Source organism: Antedon mediterranea, chromosome 4 (assembly GCF_964355755.1).
Source record: "Antedon mediterranea chromosome 4, ecAntMedi1.1, whole genome shotgun sequence".
NCBI classification, from domain to species: domain Eukaryota; kingdom Metazoa; phylum Echinodermata; class Crinoidea; order Comatulida; family Antedonidae; genus Antedon; species Antedon mediterranea.
This window is the reverse complement of record NC_092673.1, coordinates 1,388,019-1,414,914: the sequence shown is the minus strand read 5'-3', so window position 1 is coordinate 1,414,914 and position 26,896 is coordinate 1,388,019. Positions and strand designations below refer to the sequence as shown.

At 33.7% G+C, this 26,896-nt stretch overlaps 3 protein-coding genes and 2 long non-coding RNA genes across 5 annotated transcripts; all 5 read left to right on the top strand.

Moving 5' to 3' along the window:
* Positions 1-2,497: 2,497 nt before the first annotated feature.
* On the top strand, positions 2,498-3,608 carry LOC140046654 (cohesin subunit SA-1-like). Its single transcript, XM_072091356.1, has 3 exons — positions 2,498-2,626; positions 2,851-3,044; positions 3,408-3,608. Exons 1-3 carry the CDS (start codon positions 2,563-2,565, stop codon positions 3,606-3,608), a joined length of 459 nt encoding a protein of 152 aa, XP_071947457.1. The 5' UTR covers positions 2,498-2,562.
* A 427-nt stretch (positions 3,609-4,035) lies between these two features.
* On the top strand, positions 4,036-4,744 carry LOC140047475 (uncharacterized). Its single transcript, XR_011844956.1, has 3 exons — positions 4,036-4,157; positions 4,370-4,440; positions 4,662-4,744. It is a non-coding gene; the product is annotated as an uncharacterized lncRNA (long non-coding RNA).
* Positions 4,745-4,788: 44 nt separating this feature from the next.
* Positions 4,789-7,203, top strand: LOC140046653 (cohesin subunit SA-2-like). Its single transcript, XM_072091355.1, has 6 exons — positions 4,789-4,830; positions 5,293-5,545; positions 5,678-5,793; positions 5,958-6,059; positions 6,552-6,703; positions 7,068-7,203. Exons 1-6 carry the CDS (start codon positions 4,789-4,791, stop codon positions 7,201-7,203), a joined length of 801 nt encoding a protein of 266 aa, XP_071947456.1.
* Positions 7,204-9,192: 1,989 nt separating this feature from the next.
* Positions 9,193-12,623, top strand: LOC140047504 (uncharacterized). Its single transcript, XR_011844964.1, has 3 exons — positions 9,193-9,272; positions 9,793-9,881; positions 11,985-12,623. It is a non-coding gene; the product is annotated as an uncharacterized lncRNA (long non-coding RNA).
* Positions 12,624-13,137: 514 nt separating this feature from the next.
* On the top strand, positions 13,138-26,774 carry LOC140046123 (uncharacterized). Its single transcript, XM_072090654.1, has 10 exons — positions 13,138-13,590; positions 13,983-15,602; positions 16,519-16,605; positions 20,019-20,189; positions 22,295-22,467; positions 22,891-23,013; positions 23,312-23,426; positions 23,741-23,918; positions 24,172-24,383; positions 24,934-26,774. The coding sequence occupies exons 2-10, from the start codon at positions 14,021-14,023 to the stop codon at positions 25,152-25,154; spliced, it is 2,862 nt and encodes a 953-aa protein (XP_071946755.1). The 5' UTR covers positions 13,138-13,590; positions 13,983-14,020; the 3' UTR covers positions 25,155-26,774.
* The last annotated feature ends 122 nt before the right edge of the window (positions 26,775-26,896 follow it).

The following is a 26,896-nucleotide window of genomic DNA, read 5'->3' as shown; positions in this document are numbered from 1 at the left end:
CAATATTGTGCCAAGTACTTCACTCAGTTTCTGAGTGCTTTCATTAATTGATTAGTTAATTCTACCTCAGTTGTACAGGGTCTGATATAGTTGGTAAGAATATTTGTTTGAGTTCTGTCACTGTCGTTGAAGCCATCTTTGATTCGTGTTTTGTATGTATTTTTTTTAGTTTAATTATATAGTAGCCCTTCATTCTATGAATATTGCTACTACCGTAAATTTGTATTCGATATAATACTTCGAAAGCAGTGAGTGTCTTTGTGTTATTTTCAGTGGTGAATATAGTAACATTACTCATTGAAACATTAACAAATACTGTTTTTTCAGCTATGAAGTTAATGATAGCTTATGGAAACGTGGCTGCACTCAGCCTTGAAAACGCCCAACGAGAGCGTGATGCTCGACGTCAAAAGCGTCAAAGGCATATTTCAAGTAGGCCTAAGGTTGAAATTGATAAACGTAACTTGGAGGAAAGTTTACGAATGATTGATCACATATTTAAAAGAATTTTTGTTAAAAGATACAGGTAATTGTTATATAATATTGGTCATCCCAAAAACATGAAGACTTTACAAATTTGTTAGAAAAGTGCATGCCGTAGTTCAAATTCAAATGCTTGTATATGCCTGATAGACCACTCATCTGGTTTTACAAATTTCAATTTGTTTTTATGTAGGGACGCGCAGCCAGAGATAAGAGCAATATGTATGGAAGAGATGTGTGTATGTATGCAGAATTACAGTCGCGTGTTCCTGAATGATCGTTACCTGAAATATGTTGGTTGGAAACTTGATGATAACGTAATTATTTCATTCTTTTTTAATCATTATTTGAAACATTTGTCTTTAAAAAACTGTTTTTTCAACAGAGGTCAATAAAACTGTTATTTTGTGTTGCACTAAGCGTGGTACTAGAAACGTAACGCGAGAACGTACGCGCAGCACAAGCGAGTTGACCAATGACAAGCCACTGTTCGAATAATCCATCGCTTGTGATTGGTCAAATCACTTACGTTGCGTTACGTCCTTACTTTGCGTCGCTAGTGGGAACCACGCCTTAATTTAACATTTCCCCAGTTTCTGCAGTCAAGAATTAAAACGTTTGATCGCAAAAGACAAAGAAACAGGCCGTTTTTGTTTGTCTTTATAGAAATAGACAACGTTAATGTGTTTATTAGTTATTAAATATTGTTGTATTGATTTTATAGGTTGCAGATGTGAGATTAGCATGTTTAATCGGTCTTCACAATCTATACCGTGTGCATTACTTTGCTTTGAAACTTGAAAACTTCACAAATCGATTCAAAGACAGAATTGTAGCGATGACACGTGATAAGAAAACTGATGTTTCTGTACTGGCCATCAGAGTTGTCACGTTCATCTTAAAGTAAGCAAAGCTTTTATAGTAGTGGGTTACCTTTTTTATTCAAGTTATTTTTTATTCTTTTATATTTCATAGTATAAAGAAATGTTTTTAAAGCGTGGTTCCCACTAGATACGCACGTCCACAACGCAAGGACGTACGCGCAATGTAAGCGTGTTGACCAATTAAGCTTGGTTCTCACTAGAACGTAACGCAAGGACGTAAACGCAACGCAAGCGTTTTAACCAATGACAAGCGAAGTTATAGACAATTAGCAATCACAAGCGAATAAGCCATCGCTTGTGATTGGTCAATTCACTTGCGTTGCGTTACGTCCTTGCGCTGCGTCGCTAGTGGGAACCACGCTTTAATGACAAGCCACCTGTTCGAATAATCCATCGCTTGTCAAATCACTTAAGCGTGGTTCTTACTAGCGACGCAACACAAGGACGTAACGCAACGCAAGTGAATTGACCAATCACAAGCGATGGCTTATTCGCTTGTGATTGCTAACTGTCTATAACTTTGCTTGTCATTGGTTAAAACGCTTGCGTTGCGTTTACGTCCTTGCGTTACGTTCTAGTGGGAACCAAGCTTTACGTTGCGTTACGTCCTTGCGTTGCGTCGCTAGTGGGAACCAAGCTTAAGATAACTGGGATCTCATTCATATAGTTTCCTAAACTTATTCCTATATCACATTGTAAACACTATTATTTTGTCATTAATGTGATGTGTTGCATAAACGTTTTCGTAATGCTGTTAATTCAATTATATGTTTGTAGGTGTGATGAGGACATCTTAGTGGAAGATTGTGATGATGTTTGTCAACTTGTTTACACAGCAAGTAGAGCCGTGGCACAGGCTGCAGCAGAGTTTCTTAATGAAATATTACTCAAATTAAAAAGAGCTGATGCCAGTAAAAGACGTATTGCCAGCAAAAGATATAGTGTCGATAAAAGACGTAGTGCCAATGCTTCACTTATCAAGGATCTGGTCCTGTTCTTTATAGAGAGTCAGGTATGGTGTACATTACTAATAGAGAAGAAGGAAGAGAGGAATTGTCATTACTGATGCTTCAAATTTGTTTCTTTGCCTGTCACTACATAACTTAAATAAGTGTCGATATAAAAATCAATTCATTCTCCCTAGCCTAATAAACATGCTGCATATCTAGTAGATGCATTATGGGAAGTGAATGAGATGGTGAAAGATTGGGAATGTATGACCGAGTTACTTATTGATGGACCAGATCGAGGAGAAAAACGTAAGTATATAGGCCTGGTAAAGGATAGCTCATCCAACACAAACATCTTGATTTTCCTATTGTAAAGTTTTGTACTTGGCCGTATTGGTCCTGGGCAAGGTAGGCTTATATCACCACTAACAATGCTCAATTTTTATTTGGCTTTGTTATGCGAGACAAGTTGGATAATTGGAGAATTGGCGCTTGAGAATTATGAGTACTAAAACGGATTAATATCGTTGCAGCACTTAATGATCAACAAGAAACAGCACTGATTAAAATCATGGTTTGCGTTGTACGACAAGCGGTCCAGGGTCGTCCACCCGTAGGTCGAAAGTCGTCTAAGAAGATGTCTGCAAAAAAGAAGAAAATTGTGCTAGACGACAAGATGAAGTTATCGCAGCATTTCATGGTCAAATTGCCAGATCTTCTTTCAATAGTGTGTTATCTACATTATTCTTTCACATTTGTCCTCAATCTATCTCTTGTGATCTGACCTCTTTTTTAAAAAACATGTTGATCTAAAATCTGATACTAGAATTTCATCAACGACGCAACATTTAAAAATGTCTACATTTTTCTTTTACCTTCCAGCCATTGTCCCTCAATCTCTCTCTCTCTTGTAATCTGGCGCTTTTTTTTCAAAAAATATGTTGATATAAAATCTGATACTAGATTTCATCAACAGTTCACAATTGTTAGTACTAATTTCATTTCATCTTTTATTTGGGAAAAAAAGAATACAGAGTACAGAATTCTTCATAGCCCACTTTATCCATTAAAGGTATTAACTCTCTTGCAGTACGGTATAAATTCTGAGCAAGTGGCAGACCTACTCGAGATTCCACAACATTTTGATCTCGAGATCTATACAACGAGTGGACTAGAGGTGTACTTGAATTCACTTCTACGACAGATGAAATATATAGTAAAGAACCACACAGAAACCGAAGTAGGCCTAAACCGTTTTCAGTTAGCATCCTGTGTATCCATTAACCAGTAAAATACAGTGTAGCACGTAGGCCTATTCAATTTTCAATACAATTACAAAAATTAGATTATGTTATTAAGCTTATTTTCCACAAGGTAAATTTGCTCGCGCGAATCGAAAGCATGTTTTCCTGTCGACGTTATTCGTAATCGACAATCTTCTACGTAAACATCGAAATGTTAACGATTTACAGCTAGTTGCTGCCGTTATTATTTCAAATTAATCATTTTCAAACGATCGTCGTTGTCTGTTAACGATCAACGACGATAGCGTCGAATAACGTCAACAGTAAAAACAGGCTTTATGCGTAGAGAGGGATTTAGAAGATGGAAACATGAATACGCATGCGTACTACTGACGCTTTAGATTCGCGCGAACAATTTCGCCTTATGGAAAATCTGCTTCACCAACTTATTGCAGGTTCTTGAAGCATGTTCTAAAACATACAAGAGTCTGCTATGTGATCAGCTCAACATCACACATACCGTCGAGGTCGCTACAACAACGTTGTTTGATAGTCTTGCAGAAGGAGTCCGAAGAAGCTATAGGAGTTTTGACGCAGTAAGTGTATTCAAATTTCGAAACAAAATGTGCACAAAAATCATATTCCTAATGTAAGTTTTCTTTTTAATTATAAATCAAATGTTGTATGCTGCAATTGTATATAGAGGATTGAAACTCGAGTGGATGAGTTGATTGTAAATACTTTAGTAGGCCTAAATTATTGATTCCAATAACAACACATTATCTTGTTATATCTATGTATTTTTTAGACCTGTGGACCGGATGAAAATGTTGTCTACGATTTATCATCAAGCCTAAAAAAAATTACAGTATTTTATAGGTAAAATTGTATTGTATTGTTGCTAATAAATGGCAAGTGTCAAAACATCATCATAGGCCCATCCCCTCTTACAACATATGCCCTTTCCACTATTTGCCTTTTTTCGCATTTGTACGAGTACAAGAAAATAAATCAAATAATAAGTGTAACAATATAGAATCTAAATTCCATTTTTCTGCAATTGTTTAATAGTTTCTCGTTTTTATGTTTTCGTTGTCTAGCTGCCATGATCTAACCAGTTGGAATCTGTATGATATTCTAGTGTCATTGATCCAGCAAGCTCCCAAGCGTGGTGACGTACCACAGGACATATACGCCTCATCCATTGTATGTGCGTATCATGAAGTAATGTGGTCTTTTAAAAATCTAAAAGACAAAAACACCGACCAAGTAAGTCAATATATTTAGTATGTACTTACGGTAATAATTTACAATATATCTAAAGGATGCTTTGACAAATGTATAACTGTATAACTAATAGCTTCAATGCAAGAAGACACTTCATAATATGAAAGATATGTTTTGTTTTGTTTTTATATATTTAGGCAAATTGCCAAGGAAACCATACGCGAATTCATTCACTATCATTCTTAAAGGGGAAAAACATTACAAACAAGATGCTCTACATCTTATTACAAGTCCCTTGGAGTGGAGTTGTTATTTGTCATTTGACCTATTAGAAAAAAATCCTGACAGGACTTGAACCCAGACCCTTGAATTGGTAGCCAAGCATCATAACCACTAAATCACAACTCCACGATTATTATGTGAATTGTTCTAAACATATGATAGATCATAATTGGGTAACACATTTTGTATAAACCTATACGTAATGTATTTTTTTTGTTTCAGGATGAGATCAACCGAGTCAAGAAGCATGTAACTGACCTGGTTCAGTTGTGTACGGTCCTTCTTATTGATAGTACGTCGAGCATCAAACATCAAGCTTTCATTACCATTTCTGACCTTCTGGTTGTGTTTAGTAGGCATGAGCTAAGTTCTGATCTAACTTGTAGCTCATTGATCTATGCGCCCAGTAGCGCACTTGAACTACTAATGAGCGATTTCATTGAAGATGAGGTGTTTGTTGGAAAAGACGATGATGGTAAGTATACATATAACATATTCAGCACTGTTTTATTTTCCATATACATTTTTTTAAAGTCACCAACTGTGTCACGGTAAGTTTATTTGTGGATTGAGGTTTGAATGATTATAATTATTATATTCATAACAGATAACGATGAGGTTCTTCATAAACGTCAAAACCTTTTGTCCTTATTCTCCAAACTGATCATCTCCAGTATCATTGATATGAGAATGGCTACTTGCATGTTTAAACACTATATACAGGTATGTAACACTTAGGCCTATGTATCTATAAAACTATTGCTGCAGGCGAGTGTTGCTAGGTTTATATTAATATTTTTATAGGAGCTTCATATATTTCTTTATTTAAAGTAAACAAACATGTTAACAACCAAATATAGAGTGTATTAAATTGTATGTAATTGCAGTATTATAATGATTACGGTGCTGTCATCAAAAGAACATTGGCCAAATCAAGGGATATCGACAAGATAAGCTGTGCAAAAACACTGGGACTTGCTCTCAGTCAGGTAATTATTATTAGTTATTTATTTGTGTGTGTTTTTGCTTGGTTTCCACTAGAAAAAAAATATGCTACCGCAACTAGTACGGTAACGTACGCAAGCGGAAAACGATTATGATAGGGTCTGGGTTGCGAGAGAGAACCAAGTGTATGTGAATTATATAATGTATTTTTTTTTTCAAAGTAATTTTTCCTCACTTGGACGCAAAACGCAATGACGTAGACGCAACGCAAGCGAGTTGACAAATCACACGTGACTGTTTGAATAATCCATTGCTTGAGATTGGTAAACTCACTAACGTTGCGTACGTCTTTGTGTTGTGGGAGCCACGCATTGCGTCCGTACGTACGTTGCATCCTTGCGTTGCGTCCTTGTGGGAACCAAGCTTAAGTGCAACATTTTCTCTGGTTCCAGATTATAAATTGCATTTTTTGTAGTCGTTATAGTAACGCTCAGAATTATAATCACTATAATATTACTGTAATTTTAAATTATTAGTTATTCTTTCAAATGAAGAGTGAAATGGGATACATAGAGAAGAGTAAATCTACAGAGAAGATGAATGACATTAAAAAACTTGCACGAAGATTCTCGCTCGCGTTTGGACAAGAAAAAGTCAAAAGCCGAGAAGCTCTGACAGCGTTACACAAGTAAGTAAACGGTAAACGCATGACATCATTTAGTCGCTGTCAACAATCTAAAGCTCTGTATACACTATCAAACTTTATGTGACAAAAAATGTGACATACAGTATATATATTTGGGCACATCACATTTTTGTTGTGTGTGTGGAAAGAGCTTTAGTATGTTTGAAGATAGTCTTCAAAATCAATTTCATCCACCACCATTTAGGTGCTTTAGATTTGCAACAACTAAGAACCTAAAAACCATACTCTGTCGATATGGAGAGTGCAAACATTTAAATATGCGCAAATCGAAAGCTCCCTAATATCTGAACTATTAATAATAATAAAAATAATAGTTTAAAATAAAGTTTAAAAATGTTTTTTATAGAGATGGTATTATGTTCAGTTTGACGACTTCGCCAGAAGAACACCAAGCATACCCCTATATTGACTATCTTGACATACTCGGTGAATTTAGCAACAAACTGACGCGGCTGGATAAAAAGACGATGTACGTATATTAACAAGATCTGGTTTTAATTTGGTGAAAGGTCATGTGATAACACAACGGAAACAGTTCATCTCAAGTGTACTTATTTTATTTTTTTTCGGCAGACTGATCTACCTTTCCTGGAAAATAGATGAAAACATTGGTAGTGACCAATTATTAGCCGTAAGAACATATAGGAACAATTTGAGTTCTTATGCAAGTCGACCATTGAGCCCTGCTCTTATTCGCCAAGAACGTGGCGTCAAAAGAAACCGCGAATTGTCTGGTGTGGTAAGCCTTAACATAGATGTTTTTATGTTTTAAATAAATGAAAAGTAATTTTTATAGCAATGCTTTATCAACTGTTAATTTACTATTAGCGAGTCAACCTACCTCTCTTTTAAATGTGTAAAAATATTTCAGTGTTTCCAATTCTGTGAATTTTTATTATTAGTGTATATTATGTTTATCTTTTTAGTGAATGATGGTATTAACCGAGAGTCGATGGGTTTCAAAAGAGGACCAGCCTCATCATAGCTGATGTTATAGATGGAAACAAAGACAATGAGGAACGTGTAGACCAGGTTAAGAGTAACTTACTTTAAATATTATAAATTGAACACCAGATTTTTGTTGGTTTGTTTTGTGTGGGGAAGTTTAAATAGTATAAAATAGCCTAAATTTGCAATATGGCCATTGTGTAATGAAGGATCCGAAGATCTAATAATATCTCCTTACAAAAGACAGTAGGTCCTACTTCTGATGTTTGCTCTTTATTTTAAAAAGAACAATATTATTATTCTTACTTATGTGCAAATTTAAGTTTCTGAACTAAGTGATTGATTGAATAATTTGCAGAAAGCAACATCAGCAGAAAAAAAGAGAAGAAATGAGTACAGCAAGAAAGTAATGAGGAAGAATTTGAATATCAACATAAAAACTATTTTAATGCTTACTACCAGTATATTGTATATGGATGTTTCTGTTTATTGTATTAGTATGCATTTATAATGTACACATTATTATCTAACTTGCTTGTTTAAAGGACCCCATTGGAATTAAGCTGTTTCAGCTTTATGGGGTTATCCTGGTATTTTTGTTGTGTTTCTTGAGTACCGAATGAAACAAACAAACAAACCAGACAATTCAAGCATTCTTTTGATACACTTTTTGGGCTTTAAGTTTACAAATTTATTTAAGTGAATCTATTTTATTATAATATTTATGTTAATTTTAATTGTACTGTATGTTGTTTGGGGTGTACGGCGCAACCCCTTCAAATGAAATGAAACGAAATTTATTTTCGTTGGTCATTACGACTGGACCCTCACATTTTGGTGTATAACAACTCTAGTTCCCAATAAAATGACTGGAAAACCAGTTTCTTGTTATTCTTGAATAGATTTATTTATTAATTATAATTTCTATAATACAATATTATGAAATTATTTTCTAAGCGCGAGATTCGATTTTGTATCACTTTATCCTCTTTTGGACCTGTTGTAGGCCTACTGACAGGTTTCTCCAAGTCCGTGTACCGGATCGAATCCGGTGTGAACGCTTCTATTCTTTAACACTAAACCCATTTTCCAAGATTTTTTCTCCGGCCACCGGACCTGAATCCGGGCTCAGTGTGAACGTAGATTTACTCGGTAAGAGGTTCCCTTCTGGAAAAATTAAGACGCTACTCAGTGACTGAATAATAATAGAATATAAATAATTTCGATTAAGAAAGTCATTCTAGCATATTGTACGTTTCTATAGCAACTCGCTGCACTTGACAATGTAAATGAAAAACATAAATAAAACCAGTACAAAGAGAAAATCAATAAATTGAATAAATACGACGCTAAGTATTATGCTGAAAATTCAAAGAGCATTAATAAATACTATGCAATATAATTCGATTTTCACTCTCCTGAATTCTAATCTATATCTATTGTTAATATTAAATGATAAAGAAAAAAGTGGTATTCATATTCGTCTTTATTATTCAAATTAGCATAGCATGTAATCAATTTTCACTACAACATAAGGCACACCCAGTTCAGTTCTTTACTGCTAATAGATAAGACATCTTCTATCTTCTTATATTTGAAAAAGGTAAATTGTTATTGTTAGTTACTTTACTTTTTACTAAATGTTTAAAAATACTATTTGTTTACATTATTGTAGTGGTATATTTGCTGCGATATTTTGTTTATTTTTGTCGGTTATTTACTAAATTACGTAAAGGCGATAATAGCTCAATGATACGAATATCCTATTTCTGGGCCAACACATTATTATCTTCTATCGTCTGCATTGTATTTTTAGCAATTTATAGGGAGTGGCCCGCGCGCCTTCTCCCTCCCGCTTGTCAGTTTTTGGAGAAAAAAAAATTTGAAACTGAACTGTGATGGGACTGAATTATTTATTTTGTTAAAGATTCCTCCTGAAAAAAACAATTTTTTTGTTGAATATGCCATGTCGCATAATAGTTACTTACCTGAACAACTGTATTTTAAAGCCAAAAATATTCAAATTTTCGGGGTTTTTTGTGATTAATTTTATTAAAATTAAAAATAACCTATTCAAAGTCTGACTAATTAATCTTCATTTTTCATGTCTTTTTTTGTCACAGATCGTCTTGCTCTGCAATGCTCAAGATGAACGCTCTTCATACTACGCTCGTTGTTATCATTTTCAGCGTGATGATAATCATGCTTCAAGGTATTGTATTCACTTTGATTGATACCATCTGATTGTTCTCTTAACTGTCAAATAAAAAAAAAATAGAAAATTGACAAATGATGAGGTATAGCTAAGAATTAGCTAATTAAAAGCTTATCAAAATGTACTTGCAAATAACCAATAACCAACGAAATATAACTAAATAATTTGTATAAGTTAAGATAATTTAAAAATTGCAGAGTATTTTGCTTTTTTAAAAATTAACTATATTGTGAACAATTTTGCATTTTCACTTTGTGTTTACTGAAGACAAAAAACTATTGGGGGAGGGGCACCTTCGCGGGACCCAATAACGTATCCCCTCTAATAATAGTATAACGCGTGTCCCCCCTGCTGCTGAATGGGGGTGGGGTGGAGGGTTGTTAAATAATATCTATAACCTTGTTTTACGGGAAAGTGTCTCTCAAAGGGCTATTCCATAAATTTGGTGAAATATTAGTGTTCCTGGGTCCTTGTTCGTTTTACACGAAAGTATCCTCTTGATAGGGTAGGGGATGGATGGCCTTGGGGTGTCCCAAAGTATCTTCTTGATAGGGTAGGGGATGGATGGCCTTGGGGTGTCCCAAAGTATCCTCTTGATAATAATAATAATAATAATAATAATAATAATAATAATAATAATAATAATAATAATAATACGATTTTTATAGCGCACATACCACTCCAGAGTGCTCAAGGCGCATTTAAAAATAGGGTAGGGGATGGATGGCCTTGGGGTGTCCCAAAGGATTCTATTGTAAATGAAAAAGACCAGCAACCAACAAGACGGTACTATGATCGTGATCCATCCGTAGATTAAAATCTCTCGTATTTTAAGTATGGAAATCCGGCAAGCCAAAGCCATTACACAATCGAAGACAATTCTTAACGAACACCTTAGTAGGCTATTTGGTGCTGAATATGTTCTCGACTCCAGTTCTACGACGTAGAATTGAAGAGGAGGATCCCATATGTAGGCCTATGTGTGTATGTATCGCACGTAAATTAGCTGTATTGTAATCTTTCGCTGTTTTCTTTTTAACACTTTGACTGCCAAACACGAAGATCTTCGTTTTTGGAAACACAACGCTTGACTGCCAAAAACGAAGATCTTCGTTTTTCGCGTTTTTTTACGAAATCCGGTAGATAGGTTAATTATTGGTATATACTATAAATATGAACACTATATTCGGTCTGGACCGTCAATATTTTACAATTTGAAAGTAACTAATCTGGTTACGAACGACTGTCAAAATGGTACCTGTCGAAATAACAAACACCGCGCATCACAGTAGCGCGTAGAGCGATGGCTTGGCGCATTGTGTATCGGTCGCGCGCTAGCTATGCCGCCGAAGCATTACAAAGGTTTTTGTGGATTGACATGTTTGTTTGTTATCTGAATAAAAAATAATGGAGTCATTTTCAATATGAAGTCTTTAATTTTATTATTGTATGTATACCCTAATTGTTTTGGTGTTTTACTGAAAGTGACCGAGTTTCACGCAACAAACTTGTTTTGAAATGGTATGGTTATTATCATCAGTTTACTATCTCCTAGGCCTAGGCTAGTAGTACTAGGCTAGCCTAGCCCTAGTCGTAAAACGGTTCCGGACCAACTTTAGGCCTGGTTAACTAGGCCTGGTGTCTTTACTATGTGGATTTTGGCGAAACATTGATGTAAGATTTATGATTCATAAAATGTAATACATTTTTCGATAGTGATAACTTGTTTTTATAGGCCTATCAGTGCCGTGTAAGTAACTTTTTCGTTGTTTGTTGATCTCACCGGGCGATATTTTCATATTGTAATGTCTTGCACAAAATCGCGATTATCTCGACTTTCTTGCGCGAAACTACGAAAAATTCAAAAAGTGGGTTACTTTCATTTTACTATTACGATTTACATATTGCAATTTAAAAATCGTTCTTGGTACCATTGTAAAGCTAAAATCTTTATGATTATTTTAGTCTAAATTACATATAAATCAGATCACATACATGGTTTCAATCAGCTTTAATAAAAACATCGAATTGGGCTAAAAACGCTGGCGGTGGCAGTTTCTAACTGGAAAAACCTCTGGCAGTCAAAGTGTTAAACGTCAGGTCCCATTGATGCGACAGCGGCAACAACAATGAGTATGGATACCACAACGGAGCCTACATCCAATACCAGCATGGGAACGGATCCTCCAACCGGATCTGGTAGTCTGGTTACGTTCAGCTTCTCTTTACTTGCAGTTTCTTTATTATCTGCTCTCCAGTTGTAGTTGGGTTGTAAGAGCAGGAAGGCTACAGAAGAGGAACGCCGCCATTAAAGCGAACATCGTCTAGAGAATATATTAATTAATATTATTAGGGAATATAATTTAAAATTTTTCGCCATGTGTAGTAAATGCTTGAATTTGATAATTTTGTACCAATCTTTCAGCTGACGCAATTTAAATAGAAACGCAAGCATAAGACATAATTTATGTAAATGAATTATCTAGTTTAGTATGTTGAAATTTAAACATAAAAAAGTGTGATATAACGAAGCTTTGAATGGACCAACAGACACACCGGCTAATCTGTGTCAAAAGCATTTGTTTTTAACTTTTTAGGGGCTTTATTCCCATTTTTGCCTGGTCTGGTTTCATTGTGATGTCGTAATGTATTTAAAATCGTTCTTTAGTTGCAAGAAGTTAAATCTAAGAAAATTAATTAGTGAAGCTTTTATTAGTGAATTTGTGAAAAGAAATAAAGTTGACTTTCAGTTGAATTGCTTGTTCTATTATTATTTCCTCCCTGTATACGATAATGAGGCCTACAGCAGATATAGGCAGGCTGCAGATAATGAGTACCGTATGCGACAGATAATATAGGTATGCGGCAGGCATGTAATGAGGCAGATAATTAATATTACGTGTGATGTGAATTGGCAACTAATGATAATCGAATCATTTTACGTTCATTTCATGCATCGTCACCTAATAAATTCAGCATTATGATGAGAAGATCACGTAGTGTTTTTGCTAGATGCCTAGCCTGCGAACATAAACACTTTTCAATGACGTGGCCAAAACCCAAGTGAGTTGACCACCAATCCGAGCGACGGTTTGGCTGATCGGTCGTGATTGGTCAACTTACTTTACGTGCATTTATTTCCATTTATTACATTACTTGCATTAAAAAAATATTATATATAGAAATTGTGTTGCTATGAGACCGAATAAAACACAAAAAAATACAGTAAAAGATGCTTTAATGGCAGAAGGGATAAAACTATACAGAACTTGATTTTAAAGCATGCTTTATTTTAAAGGTGGTTACTAACTAGGCCTAATACCTTGTAATAATATTATTATCAAAACCTTTTTAACAGTGGCACATATGCGTAGAAGGTGCGTCCATACAATTACAAACAGTACATTACTTTACTATACAAAAATAGAAAAAAAAAACATTTGCCATAATTTGATTGAGAACGTTCTTGCTCAACATAAAAATTCAAGCACATTGCATCCTCTCCGATCCTACTTTTTCATTATGCTGCCCTCAATAGACATGCCTTATTATAGATCGTCTGCTAAACTCTGACAGAGTTGTTTGGTAGCAACAACAGTGGTGTGTCTATCTATAAGGTCGATAAAATGTATAATTAAAAACACGGTTTACTAAATTAACAAGGTTGTAGTGCAACAAGTAATTCAAACAATCGATTCAATATAAGGTATGCTAACTATGAAATTAGATTTGTTTGTACATTTTATAATTAAACTGGTTTAAATGACTGACATTTATTGGAATTTCTAGGCCTGGTGGTGATGGTGTGTGGTTCGCATGCCTCTCTCCCTTATCTAGAACCAGGTAGGCAGCGCATCTGGGTGGGCTCTATCACCGGATGCTTGAAGCTAGGCCTAGCCTAAATATCATTGTCATCCGCTTAGGTTATTTTATGGTTCATGTCAACAGTATAACATTTTATTTGGCACACTAATGTAAAGTAATAGGGGCCTAGGCTTATAGTATAATTAATAATGTAATGTTTTATTTCTGCTAGCGTAGACTCTAACCAAAAAAGGATGTGCTAAAAAATGTAAATCTTGTAAAAAATGTTTTCAGTTGCAGATTATTGAATTGTTGTAAATTTAGGCCTATAAATGGATCCATCAGTCATGGTTGGTACGCCAGTTACCCAGATGCAGCGCCACCAAAACTTGCATCACTTTCACACAAAACCAACACTAGATTTGGACACACCTCCACCACCTCGAAAGTCAAAGTCCAAATCCAAAAACTCAAAAAGTAAAACTAAGTTTTCTAATCTTTCATTGGACGATATAAATCATGGTGTTGAGATATTAGAAAAGTGTTTTAGGCCGGTCTACCCTGGTCAACATATCTCCTTAAAAGCTTCAGATTCCATGTCATTTGTACACAACAGACATAGTGTAGGAATCTCAACATGTTATAAGCAGTTAAAGGTGCTTATGGCAGGTCGTGCAAAAGCTTTGATTCTCCGGCAATGTATTGTGCGTATTCGACGTTTTGAAGCGTTTGTTCAGCATCTGAAAACCAATGTTCACGATGAGTACATTTTGTTAGAGCGCCTTCGTCATGAGGAACGTTTGTCTTTTGAAAAACTTGAAACAAAACTTGAATATCTTGAAGGATTTTGCGACGACTTTCGTGTTTTTCTTAATTATTGGACATCTATCCAGCATTCAGTACACTCTGAAAAATGGCTCTATCCGTTTTATTCGGATTTAATATCGGAGTTACAAGTTGTGAAAGATAAGTTGTTAAGATTACAACAGAGTGCGTTATTGTGGTTGTATGACTTGATCCGAGTCGGTTTATCCGTGTTTGCTTATTACAAAGGCGATGAACTTAAGCAAGATTTTTTATGGAGTGTAACGCGTGGTGTTGAAGAGTACAATGCCATCTTTAAACAAGTTTTTGGAAAAGACAGCACATCTCAAAAGAATTCTGAAGAGAAATTCTCGTTTGGTGCCACGAATGCTTTCAATGCTTCTGGATTTGTGAGGTCTCTATCCATGCATAGTCTGCTTGCATTTGTCGCTGCAGAAAGGTCAAAATTAGTTGCATTTAGAACGATTAAATTTGTTTGCGAGAATAAGAACTTTTCGGAAAGCTTCAAAGAGCATCAGATGCCTTTAGATTGGCGTTCGTACGTCACCAATGGTGAAATGGATCAGACAAAATCTTCATTGGTTGATAAGCTAAAAGCTGAATCAAAAACTTCATTGTCAAAAAGTGATTCACAATCTTTGAAGTTGTCAAGAGCGGCATCTCCTCTCTCAGAACTTGAAGCAGAGGAGGAAGAATTCATGTCACAACTGTTGTCAATTGCATCATTTTCAACTGCCTTCCTCCATCCAAAATTTCACAACTCGCAGCAAAGAGTTTCACGTGGACAGTTAAATCCAAAACGGCACAGTACAAAAGAAAACTATTCCCAATCGAACCAAAAACGACGAATCGGAAGGCAAAAATCTGTTAGCTGGGAAGATTCTGAAACGTTCGGAACGAGGAAGCTGTTGTGTACCTGGTATATGGATCAGCTATGGAAGTTTGTAGGAAAGGAGTTACATAATGTGTTGACTTTAATAAGAGTTAGAGTGGAAGAAGATTACCATCTTCATATTGGACACGTTTTCCAATGTGGCATCACACATTTAATCATCATTCTTGATATGTTACAAATATTATGCCTCAAAGGTGGGTAAATCAATCATTTAATTTATTTCATAAATCAATTTTATGATAAAATATATTTTTAACTTACTGTATTCAATTCAATAGATTTCTTGGAGAACGATATGGTATAATAGCTAATATGGTATAATAACTTTGAGTTCCCTAATACCACATGATTCCAGTAAAATCTTGTGACTGAATTTACTATAAATCAGGAGCAGGAGATGAGGTATACATACACATGCGGTTGACCATTTTACTTAAGTCATTTATTTATTGCGGTATATTGTAAAAAATTAATTTTGAATTACATAAAATTGTTTAAAAATCTAATTAAAATATCACAATAGCAAATTTATACAAAAACCATGAAACATACAAAATTTAAATCCATTTTAAAATTAGGCATTTAAATGTCTGTGGTCAGATAAGATTAAACAAACGTTGTCATTTAAAGTTGTATTGTCTCCCTGAAAAAAAAAATTTTTTTTCTGACAGTGACACATTCAAAGTCTTAAATTAAATGTTCATGTTCTTGGGGGCAACACATCTTTAACAGTTTAACCATTGTACTGTAGGTATAGCCAAGCACTTTCTGTTTTGCAATGATATGACCTAAGTTTTCCAGCATTGAGTTGAACAGGTGGGAGAATATGTATATCTATCTGAACTCAATTATTTTCTAGCAAAGCTAATTAGCATGTTGTTACATCTTGCTTCAAGTAAACCAATAGAAAGCTCCTTAAGAGCATTCATATAACAACTGTAATTTTGGCTAATTTTAGATTATTTTAAAAGCTTTTTTCTGTACTATTTAAATTTTAAAAATTCGATATAAATTATATATACTCACCCTTTGAAATTGTTGCATTGTAGTGTTCTTCTGAGAATGCTTTTAAATGCTAATTTTTTTAATATAATTAATTTTTCTTGACAGAATCACTTCCATCCAGCGCAGTCATCTCATTCCAATCTTTAATTTCACAATTGTACAACTTGGTTGCCATGGCAGCTTCTGATATTAGTAAGTTCAAATTGATCTTATTTTAATTAGCCTTTGGTAGTTATAGATGCTATCATATAAAGATTATATGAGTAATGACAATTTATTAATTTTTATTTCTTTTTAATACATTATTGAGTAGAATAAATCATTGTACGTGAATGCACATGTATGTTAATTAATTCCATCCTTGGTCTTGCCATTTACATATTTCATCCATGAACTAATGAGCTAATCTTTTTAAATTATGCTTTACTTCAAGTTCAAAACACAAACAATTAATACATGTTCTGAAAGGATTACAGAATTAACACTAACTTAACTCTGGAGAAATATATTTATTGAATCCTAATTTTACGATTTTGTGAACCCATATTTCACGATATTTTCTCAGGAAAGCAGCTTTAATATGCTTTTTATTAGACTTTTAGTTTAAGGTTAAGTTAAAGTGAAATAGATTCAAACAATCAATATCGTTGATCGTTAACAGTTCAACGACGATCGTTTGAAAACGATCAAGTTAAAATGGTAAAGATAGCGAGTACCTTTTCCTGTAAATCGTTAACATTTCAATGTTTACGTAGAAGATCGCCGATTATTGTTAACGATAGCGTCGAATTACGTCGACAGGAAAACGGGCTTTAGTTATTAACTACTTTCAAGTTGTACACATATGCACTTATGAATTATAATTGTATATATATTCACTTAACTTGTTTCCTTCACAGCATCTTTTAAAATCTAGTTTTCGATCACAATTTTGTGAAACCACATACTGTATAGCGGTAACCAGATTGTAAAAGATTTGTAATTATGAACGAAATAATTGTTACCATAGTTACAGATGCTGTGTATAATTGGTACTAGCTCCGATCCACACAGTGCTTCTAATTTTATTACCTTGGAAAGCCTTTTAGATTATTAGTTTATGATTAATTTAGTTTCATTTTTGGTAGCCTAGTTGATAGTCACAAACATTATTTTTGTGAATCTAGGAGATTTCTATATAGAAATCATTTTTTATTCAAATTTGTGGCCTAAAGCCTCGCTTAGTGCACTGGACGTAATTTGTCAAATTAACCGAGTCACCGGCTAAAGTGACCAAGAAAAGTCCAATGCAAACACTGGCTACAATTCTGGTAAAACTAATTGCGTGAAAATATCGTAGTATGGACAGTGATAAAATCTTCTGATGATTTAACTGTGATTAAATTTACCATTTTTTATGTCCAGTGCGAACAAGGCTTTATTCTCTCAAGGCTTGAGAGCCATATGTTTTGTATTTTTGTTTGTTTGCATAATTTGAGTCAAATCATGCATAAAAACCAAATATGCATTTTCATAATTTTGTACTGTATTACTACAGTATATATCAACTGTCTTTTTCTTAACCATTTTCCCCTTTTTACTTATTCTTTATTGTTGGTTTTAAAGGATTTTAGTGTTTTTAAGTATTGTCCCCCAAAAACATGAACAATGCAGATTAATAAAATCACACTTTAAAGCCATTTTGCAGATTTTAATAAGGTTTTCACTTCCGTAGAAAAAAAACAAGCAAAAATAATAATTTCACTTCTAAAATAACCAAAAAAATGTAATCAAAAACTGCTGACAGACAATTTTATTTTTTTTTTGCGTTCAATTACACTTACAGTTTTTTACGGTAAATAATTTGTTTCCCAATCCAATTTTTGGTAAATATGATATGTAGTATATCACATGTGATATGTAGTATATCACATATGATGTGTAGTATATCACATGTGATATGTAGTATATCACATGTGATATGTAGTATATCACATGTGATATGTAGTATATCACATGTGATATGTAGTATACTGTATCACATGTGATATGTAGTATATCATATGTGACATAAAAATAGCATATTCAATAACAAAATTAAATTTTTTTTTTCAGAGGGACAATATTTTTAACATGATTATATTTATAACGCAAGCAATTCCGAATTCTTTCATTTTATGGTTAAAATCGGAAGGTCCACTATAACTTTTATGATAATACATGTTAAATTACAATTTTATTCATTTTAAATTATTGCTTCATAATGTGAAAGTCATTAGTAGCGTCATGTGGAAATCAATCTGAATTTTACGTCTGAGTAAAACTTAACAATAGGTCATGGCTCAGCGGTAATATGTATTTGATGCCAGTGTGTTTACATTAAGATGGATTGTCCTCTCAACCAATCACACACATTTGGCCAGGATGTTATATGCATTCATTTATAGTTTTTAATTATGACATTAATTTCTGAAAGTAGTAAGCAGTGTTCTCCCAATTTAGAAATAAATTCCAGTAAAGCTCTGTCTTGCTATCAAACTAGTTTGACAACAAAAATGTAATGTCTGTGTTACATTAAGGTTATGATACAGTGATACAGACATGATACTGTGCATATGTGACACTGCCTTACAGAATTTGCTGATGATTCTAGACAAATTATACAGCCTTGTGAATCAACTTTATGTTTATGTTGTATTTTTCCCTTGATTCATGTCATTTACTACTTTGTCTACACTATAAAACTTCATTTGAACAACAATAATGTTGACATATATGGACATGATGATGTCCTATCATACCATAATTGGGCATATCACTACCATATTTGGACACTTTTTGGTCAAATTAGTTTGATAGTGTAGATAGAGCTTAAGATATCTAATAAAAACTATAGCATTATTGCTCTTTGAACCTGTTGCTCCTGTGAAACTGTTTATTTTTTATAATTTATTTATTTATTCATTTATTTTGTCAAAACTGCAAGATTACAGTACATCATTTTACATAGTATTCATCTTTATTTTCTATGTTTTTGAAGACAAAACATCTTTAATGTTTTCAATGGCTTTACTGTAGCCTACTATTAGACAAGTGTTTATGTTTTCAACATTTTTAGTACCAGTTGGATGCTGGTTTATTCAAGTAAATCTTGTTGGTACAACCAGCTTCCGGAGGAGAACCTCTGACAAAGTCAAGAATTTAATTGTGCTGAGTGGTAGTATAATATAATAATAATAAGACCTTCTACTCAACTTAATTAAAAACAACATTAATTCGTAGAAAGCATTTGTAATCTTGTTACTTGGTATATAATTAGTAAGTTAATAGAATGTTCGGTGCATAAGTAACAACCTTCCTATTACAGTATCAATCAACTTCTAGCGTTGGTATCAAAATGCCATATTAGAATTCTTAATAATAATATGAATTAACATTTGACAGGGTCTGTAATTTGTGGACAAAATAAAATCCAAAGGCAATTTATAAGAAGGAAAAAAAAACAGCAAGGATAACAGTGGTTGAATTTCAAATGAGAAAAGAGAGATCTAAATCAGTCGGAAAGAAATGGCAAGCAGAAAATAACAAAATGATTGTTAAATTTGTTAAAAACTTTTATTTTACAGGTTTATGTAACGCATTGGGTTCATCATTGTCGGATAAGTGTTTGCCAGCTACGTTACAGCCTGGTCAACGTGTTTCGAAGACGTGCTCGCACTTGGAATCATCTATCGTTCCACTCGTCACTAGCTTAACTGCCAACCAAAATGCCTTTATGTTCAACAAAAAGCAAATGTGTAAGGCTTTGTCAAATACATTAAATGAAACTCCAAAATGTAGTGCACATATTGTACTGTATGTGCCGTGTGCATACAGTTAAATGCTGTGTTCAGTCTACATAAATGTGTGTTTGTATGCATACTAACTGTAATGTATGTGAAATGTGTGTTTCAGTGTTCATAACTGTATGTGAAATGCTGTGTGTTCAGTGTGTGTAACTAACTGTATGTAATGCTGTGTGTTTATTGTTCATAACTGTATGTAATGCTGTGCGTTCATTGTTCATAACTGTATGTATTGTAATGCTGTGTGTTCATTGTTCATAACTGTATGTATTGTAATGCTGTGTGTTCATTGTTCATGACTGTATGTAATACTGTGCGTTCATTGTTCATAACTGTATGTAATGCTTTGTGTTCATGACTGTATGTAATACTGTGCGTTCAGTGTTCATAACTGTATGTAATACTGTGCGTTCATTGTTCATAACTGTATGTAATACTGTGCGTTCAGTGTTCATAACTGTATGTAATACTGTGCGTTCAGTGTTCATAACTGTATGTAATGCTGTGTGTTCATTGTTCATGACTGTATGTAATACTGTGCGTTCAGTGTTCATAACTGTATGTAATGCTGTGTGTTCATTGTTCATGACTGTATGTAATACTGTGCGTTCAGTGTTCATAACTGTATGTAATGCTGTGTGTTCAGTGTTCATGACTGTATGTAATACTGTGCGTTCAGTGTTCATAACTGTATGTAATGCTGTGTGTTCAGTGTTCATGACTGTATGTAATGCTTTGTGTTCATAACTGTATGTAATGCTTTGTGTTCATAACTGTATGTAATGCTTTGTGTTCATAACTGTATGTAATGCTGTGTGTTCATAACTGTATGTAATGCTTTGTGTTCATAACTGTATGTAATGCTGTGTGTTCATAACTGTATGTAATGCTTTGTGTTCATAACTGTATGTAATGCTTTGTGTTCATAACTGTATGTAATGCTTTGTGTTCATAACTGTATGTAATGCTGTGTGTTCATAACTGTATGTAATGCTTTGTGTCCTTATTTTAACTTTTGAATTCAGTGATTTTAAAGCTTCCACATAAATTAAGAATTTTCTTTAAATTAAATGCCTGTTTAAATTGTAAAAAGAGAAGATAAGCCTAACATGTCATACTTATCGGAATTGATTTTTACAAAGTTAAGTCCCACTAAATCCTCTAATCGTGTAATTTGTCTGCATTAGATTCAAGGTACAACATTGGTCTATGAAAGTGAGAGGTTTAAACTGTTTTAATATAATTTGTTCTTTTACACAATTTTACCTTTGCTTATATGATTTTGCATTTATCATACACAAATCATTCTCTTAAGTGATGATGATGTAAAAGATAAAATTGCTAAAGCCTTGATCATAAGACCTTGCTAAAAACCATGGCTGACATTTATCAATCTTTTTGCTTAATTCATGATAATTAAGAAAATAGAAATTCAAACCTTCTTATGGAATGGATGTCGTCATCTAATTAAGCTTAGGTTATTTTGAAAATTACAAGCTAACCCCATGTCACTCTAGTGTTTTCTTTGTTCTTCATAAACAAAATTATATTTAACACAGAAGCATTAGCATTGGATTTGATTTGCACATCTTAAGCTCTGTCTATACTATCAGTTCGACAAAAAAATGTGATGTGCCCATACATGGTGGTGATATGCCCAAATATGGTAGAGATATGACATCATCATTTCCATATATAGGCACATCACATAGTGTAGACAGAACTTAAGTGACATTACAGTTTTATATAAAACTGTAGATGAAGATAATACAGTCAGAAACTCTCCCAATACCAGGCTCCCTATAAACAAGAAACTCTCCCAATACCAGGCTCCCTATAAACAAGAAACTCTCCCAATACCCAATATTACCAGATTACCAAAAGGTCTCAAATATCTTTTTTTACCATTAAAAACACATTCCAAAAACCAGACTTTCAGGAAAACCAGCCATATTTGGCCAGCCCAACGGTGTTCAGTATTGGGGGAGTTCACTAACGGGAGAGTTCACTAACTTTTTATTGGAATTAGTTTTCAAGTTCTTAAATTATTCTTTTAGTGCCGAAGGTAAAGAAGGAATCGTGCAAACAAGAGTTGTTAGACGTTCTTGCAGCTCACCAGTTGGTTAGTACGATTGAGGTTGGAACTTACTGGTGCTGGACAAAAGCTCAGAAGTTTCTGGCATCATGGTCTATTTCAGAGTTTCTACTTGTAACGCAATGTGATCATGAGGTGGGCTATTGAATATTCATTAATTCATTTAGTTGAGTCTAGCGGTTATGACAGGGGCATGTGTGCACTTTAAAGAACCCAGTAGATTTTTCGAAAATGAAGAGGGTTACTCTACTGGTGCATCTCAGCCCCTGTCGACATACGAATTAGTACTGTGTCGCAACAAATTATATATGTATATTTTTAAAAGCGTCAAATCAAAATCAGTAAAATGGGTGAGCTGTGTTTTTTGTTATAGCTTTTATTAATATAGTTGTATCATGATATGATATAAAGATAAAAAGTCTTTTACACAACTGCTACCCATTTGTATTTTTCCTTCGGCATCGTCAACTGCCTGTCTCCTTTCTTCGGAGTTGACAAAATAGATTTTATTCATGAGGAATTAAAAAGATTTATCTCCTGACTATTTTTTAATTACAGATTATTCAAAATCTATGTGTTGAAGCAGAAAATCTGTTTGAGGTAATTTTACAAGAAACAACTTCATTAAAAATGCTGTCAACTTCTTCATCACAATTATGCCAAGTACTTAAGAGTCTCCAGGTAAGTATCTGCTAATCGTATTACTATTGCGCATGTTTCCAAGCAGTTGAAAATAACTTTAGGAACTCCCTTGTGACGTAAAAGTATAAACATTTATAAATATTACAACAGTTTTGAATTTATTGCTAAACATGTTTGTCGTTACTTCTCAACAAAATCATCATGAGTGTGCATATTGTTAGTTAAAAGTATGTATTGAAGTACTTTAAGCACTTTATCATCATCTTTAAACATGTAAATTGAAATTGATTCACAATAAAAATGTTTTTAAGATGTTGATGATCATTTTATTTTGTAGGATGTCTCCAAAATTTCCCTTCAACTGTTTTTGGAAGATTGTGGTAAATTGTGTAGTGACTATTGGCAAAAGACCATGCCTGCAGCAAAAGTCTGGAGGAGGAAAACTACAAATGGTAAGGACATGCCTACTTTTCTTACAACAATATCAGTAATGAGGTTTAACGCAAATAGTTTAATTTTTTGGGAAGAACGGCATTGCACAATGTATGATCAAATCATGTACGTACACGTTGTGATATTTGCTCTGAAACCCTTCCCACCATGTGTCGCGAACGCTATTTGCAATAAACCTTATGAAAAAAACTAATCTATAATTTACACTGGTAATACATATTACACATTCTGGTAAATTCTATTTTTACTACTTTACTTTCCAAACAAATTTTGCTTTTTTTTCTGATTAAAATTGATGTTTTTTTTTGTCTAGTTCTTCCAACTGAACCTAACCAGTATTCCAAAGATTCAACAGTGACAATACTTCAACCAATCATAGAAGCTGTTACTTATCTACAACCAGCTGCTCAGGTATCCATAGTGACAATTGTTATGACAACCATGTTTGAAACCTGGATGCAGCATATCCTCAAGCAGAAACCAAAGTTTAGGTTTGTTACTAAATTATATATTGTACAGGGCTGGTTATTGAGGCTTAAGCGCTTTCTGCACTATCAAACTAGTTTGACAACAAAATTGTGATGTGCCTAAAATAAATAATATGATTGTGTGTCATCCTTTTTTTTTTCAAATTTTTCATTTATATAAATTATTGCCACCTCTCGTCTATTTTTATTTATGTACAGTGCATTGAGAGCTTGTTTATATGCGCTATATAAGAATGAACTTTATATTATTATATAGTATTCATGGAGCATGCCAATTGGAAGTTGATCTGCGTCATGTACAGCATTGGTTCCAATCCAAGACTGATGTTCTATGTTCACAATCAACTCAGAAAATCTTGTCTCTTCAAGCGTTTGGTCATTTTGAAAGTGCAATACAATTACTAAAACAACAACCATACAAGATTAATGGTGTTACTCAACATTTAACTGGCTCTGCTGATGAAATAAGTAAGTTTAGTTGTTAAGTAGATACAAACTAAAGAGGTGATAGATGCATGCCATTCTATTGGACTTTAATAGTTTGATATTAATTTGAACAAAGTCTTCATACTACTTACTTAATTCTTATTTACCTGCTCACTTTATTAATATGTTACTTATATACTTACTAACTTACTTACCAACTTAGTTATTACTTATGCACTTGCTTGCTTACTTAATTGTTACTTACAGTACTACTTACTTACAGTACTTGACTTGCTTGCTTACTTATTACTTATTCCTTACATTACTAACTTACTTCTTACTTGACTTGCCTGTACTTACTTATTACTAACTTACTTAATACTGTTAAGTTTATTTTGCACCAAGGATGTTTTTAATTTTTGTAAAATGTTTCGCATATTTAAGTCTTAATTGTACATAATTTGTTTTAGTCATTTCAATACTAAAGTTTTAGTTGTATTTTATTATTTAATTTTTAACAAACCCTGGATGTCAGCGGGTCCTTTTGAATGTGAACATCAAAAATAATTGATAATTGATTTTTCTTTGGTAGATTCTCAATACAGTGAAAGTACATCTAAAAGTGAGGCGTGTAGAAGGAGTCTAGGCAGCAGTTCAGAATCTGTACAGTTAGGAACAGAAGCAGCTGACGTAATGGAACATCTTCAAATGAGTGTGCCCAACAGCCAAGAATGGTTGAACCTACGTGTACATGGTCAAAATAAAAAATGGGTTCTACCATTTTCGTGCATCAAAACATCGCAACAAATCTGAAATAGCTCAGGACGACGCAAAGATTTTTCGCTGTTGGGAAAAAATTGTGTTGATTGGTATAAGCGTCCTCACACAGCAAGAACACAGTAAAATTTGTCAGTTTGCAATATCTTTACCATTTTCAATGTTATTTTAGGTGCAATATTATTAATAGTAAGTTGAATAGTAATGATAAAGTAAATGTTATTTTTAACAGTGTTAGGTCAGTTGATGTATTTTTAATAGGGTAATGCCAAGTAGCTTTCACATGTATTATTGTAAATGTATTTATTTTTATTCTAGGGCATTTTTAATACTGTGTAAACTGTATTTCACATAAAAGTTATTTTGAAGATCTATAGGGGCTTAGGTAAGTTACAAATTTGAAGTCTAACCTCCACCATAACTAATTCAAAGTGGTTGGGCATATTTAGGAACCTATTAATATAATATTAATAACTTATTAATATTAGTTCTTTAATAAACAGATGGCAATTGACAGAAGGTAGAATTACCTCCAAACCACCCACCTTTATTCTTTTTTTCAAAAATCCTGGACCCACACTGGTACCTACATACTAGTAATGTAGTCCGACTTTACTTTTACATTTTGATAATTTGGTTTTAATTTTATAATATGATATTATACTTTATATGTAGGTCACACCATCAATGTACTAGTTTATATTATATAACACCTAAATAGATTGGACGATTGTGGGTCACATGATTAAAAAAAAGTGGCCAATTTTTACGCTCGCATAGCACTGTGTATTCCTACTTTTGGTGGCAGACCCCGTAACAGCAGCAGCATTAATGCCTTGTGCATGCTCCTGTGAGAGCGCAGTGAATTTCTATCTAATTTGTCATTGGAAGAATGGAACTACACAATCTCCTTAACAATGCCAATCTTCAGTTAAAATTTTGTTCGGTTGAGTGACGATAAAATTAAGTTATTACATGATGAGCAGAATAAACAAGGCCATATACATGGCTGCAGTCGCGTGCTCAAGTTAGTGTTTACCGACCGACCAAGTGAGCTGTAGAGTCGCGTTGCACGCGACTAAAGATATCACCTTTCATACCTCTTGAAATTATTTGTACCATCACACTTGTAAACATTCATTATTTGTATATTATCAGCGGTTATGTATTTTCTGAAACAGTAGAAGGTTCAGCATTTTTTCAGCATCCTGGATCTACCACAGTGACTGTTGACCAGTCAACATTTGTTTATTTTAATATAGCCTCCATGTTTGACGTACTGTACACTAGTATAAGACAAATAGATATTTATAGAGTATTTTTATTAATTATAGACAGTAGTTTACCTGCAAAAGTAGAAATGTTAACATTTGTCCGCCGCATTTTATACCAGTATTTTAGCCCGGTATCAATTGTAATAATCTGATAATGTAACATACATAGAACTGTAATGAAAGTACTATTAGTCCGTAGTCTAGTAGTATAACAAATAAATTGTTCTGATTATAATTTAATGTATGCATTTCTTGTACTCAAACACGACTAGATTTTGCGTGAATATAACTAGTTGTGCATCAGGACCAGTGCCTAACTCAAAATAATTGTATTCTTCTCTTTATGTGCTCAGAAATCGATTGAAACAACCTATAAATTACTCAAAGTCTGGGGGCCCTTGGCGGCCACCAACCTAATGTTGCTTGTTTCGCTCGCAAAGTATTTCATTTTTATACGTACCCCACTATTAAAAATGAAGTCGTTGGTTGGTATGCTCGTCAGTT

Coding starts and splice junctions, on each gene's coding strand:
- LOC140046654 (XM_072091356.1), top strand. CDS start 2,563: ATGGTGAAAGATTGGGAATGTATGACCGAGTTACTTATTGATGGACCA. Junction 2,627..2,850: donor ACCAGATCGAGGAGAAAAAC/GTAAGTATATAG, acceptor ATATCGTTGCAG/CACTTAATGATCAACAAGAA. Junction 3,045..3,407: donor TGCCAGATCTTCTTTCAATA/GTGTGTTATCTA, acceptor ACTCTCTTGCAG/TACGGTATAAATTCTGAGCA.
- LOC140046653 (XM_072091355.1), top strand. CDS start 4,789: ATGTGGTCTTTTAAAAATCTAAAAGACAAAAACACCGACCAA. Junction 5,546..5,677: donor TGTTGGAAAAGACGATGATG/GTAAGTATACAT, acceptor TATTCATAACAG/ATAACGATGAGGTTCTTCAT. Junction 6,704..7,067: donor GCTCTGACAGCGTTACACAA/GTAAGTAAACGG, acceptor TGTTTTTTATAG/AGATGGTATTATGTTCAGTT.
- LOC140046123 (XM_072090654.1), top strand. CDS start 14,021: ATGGATCCATCAGTCATGGTTGGTACGCCAGTTACCCAGATGCAGCGC. Junction 20,190..22,294: donor GTTCAACAAAAAGCAAATGT/GTAAGGCTTTGT, acceptor TTATTCTTTTAG/TGCCGAAGGTAAAGAAGGAA. Junction 23,919..24,171: donor AAGCAGAAACCAAAGTTTAG/GTTTGTTACTAA, acceptor ATTATTATATAG/TATTCATGGAGCATGCCAAT.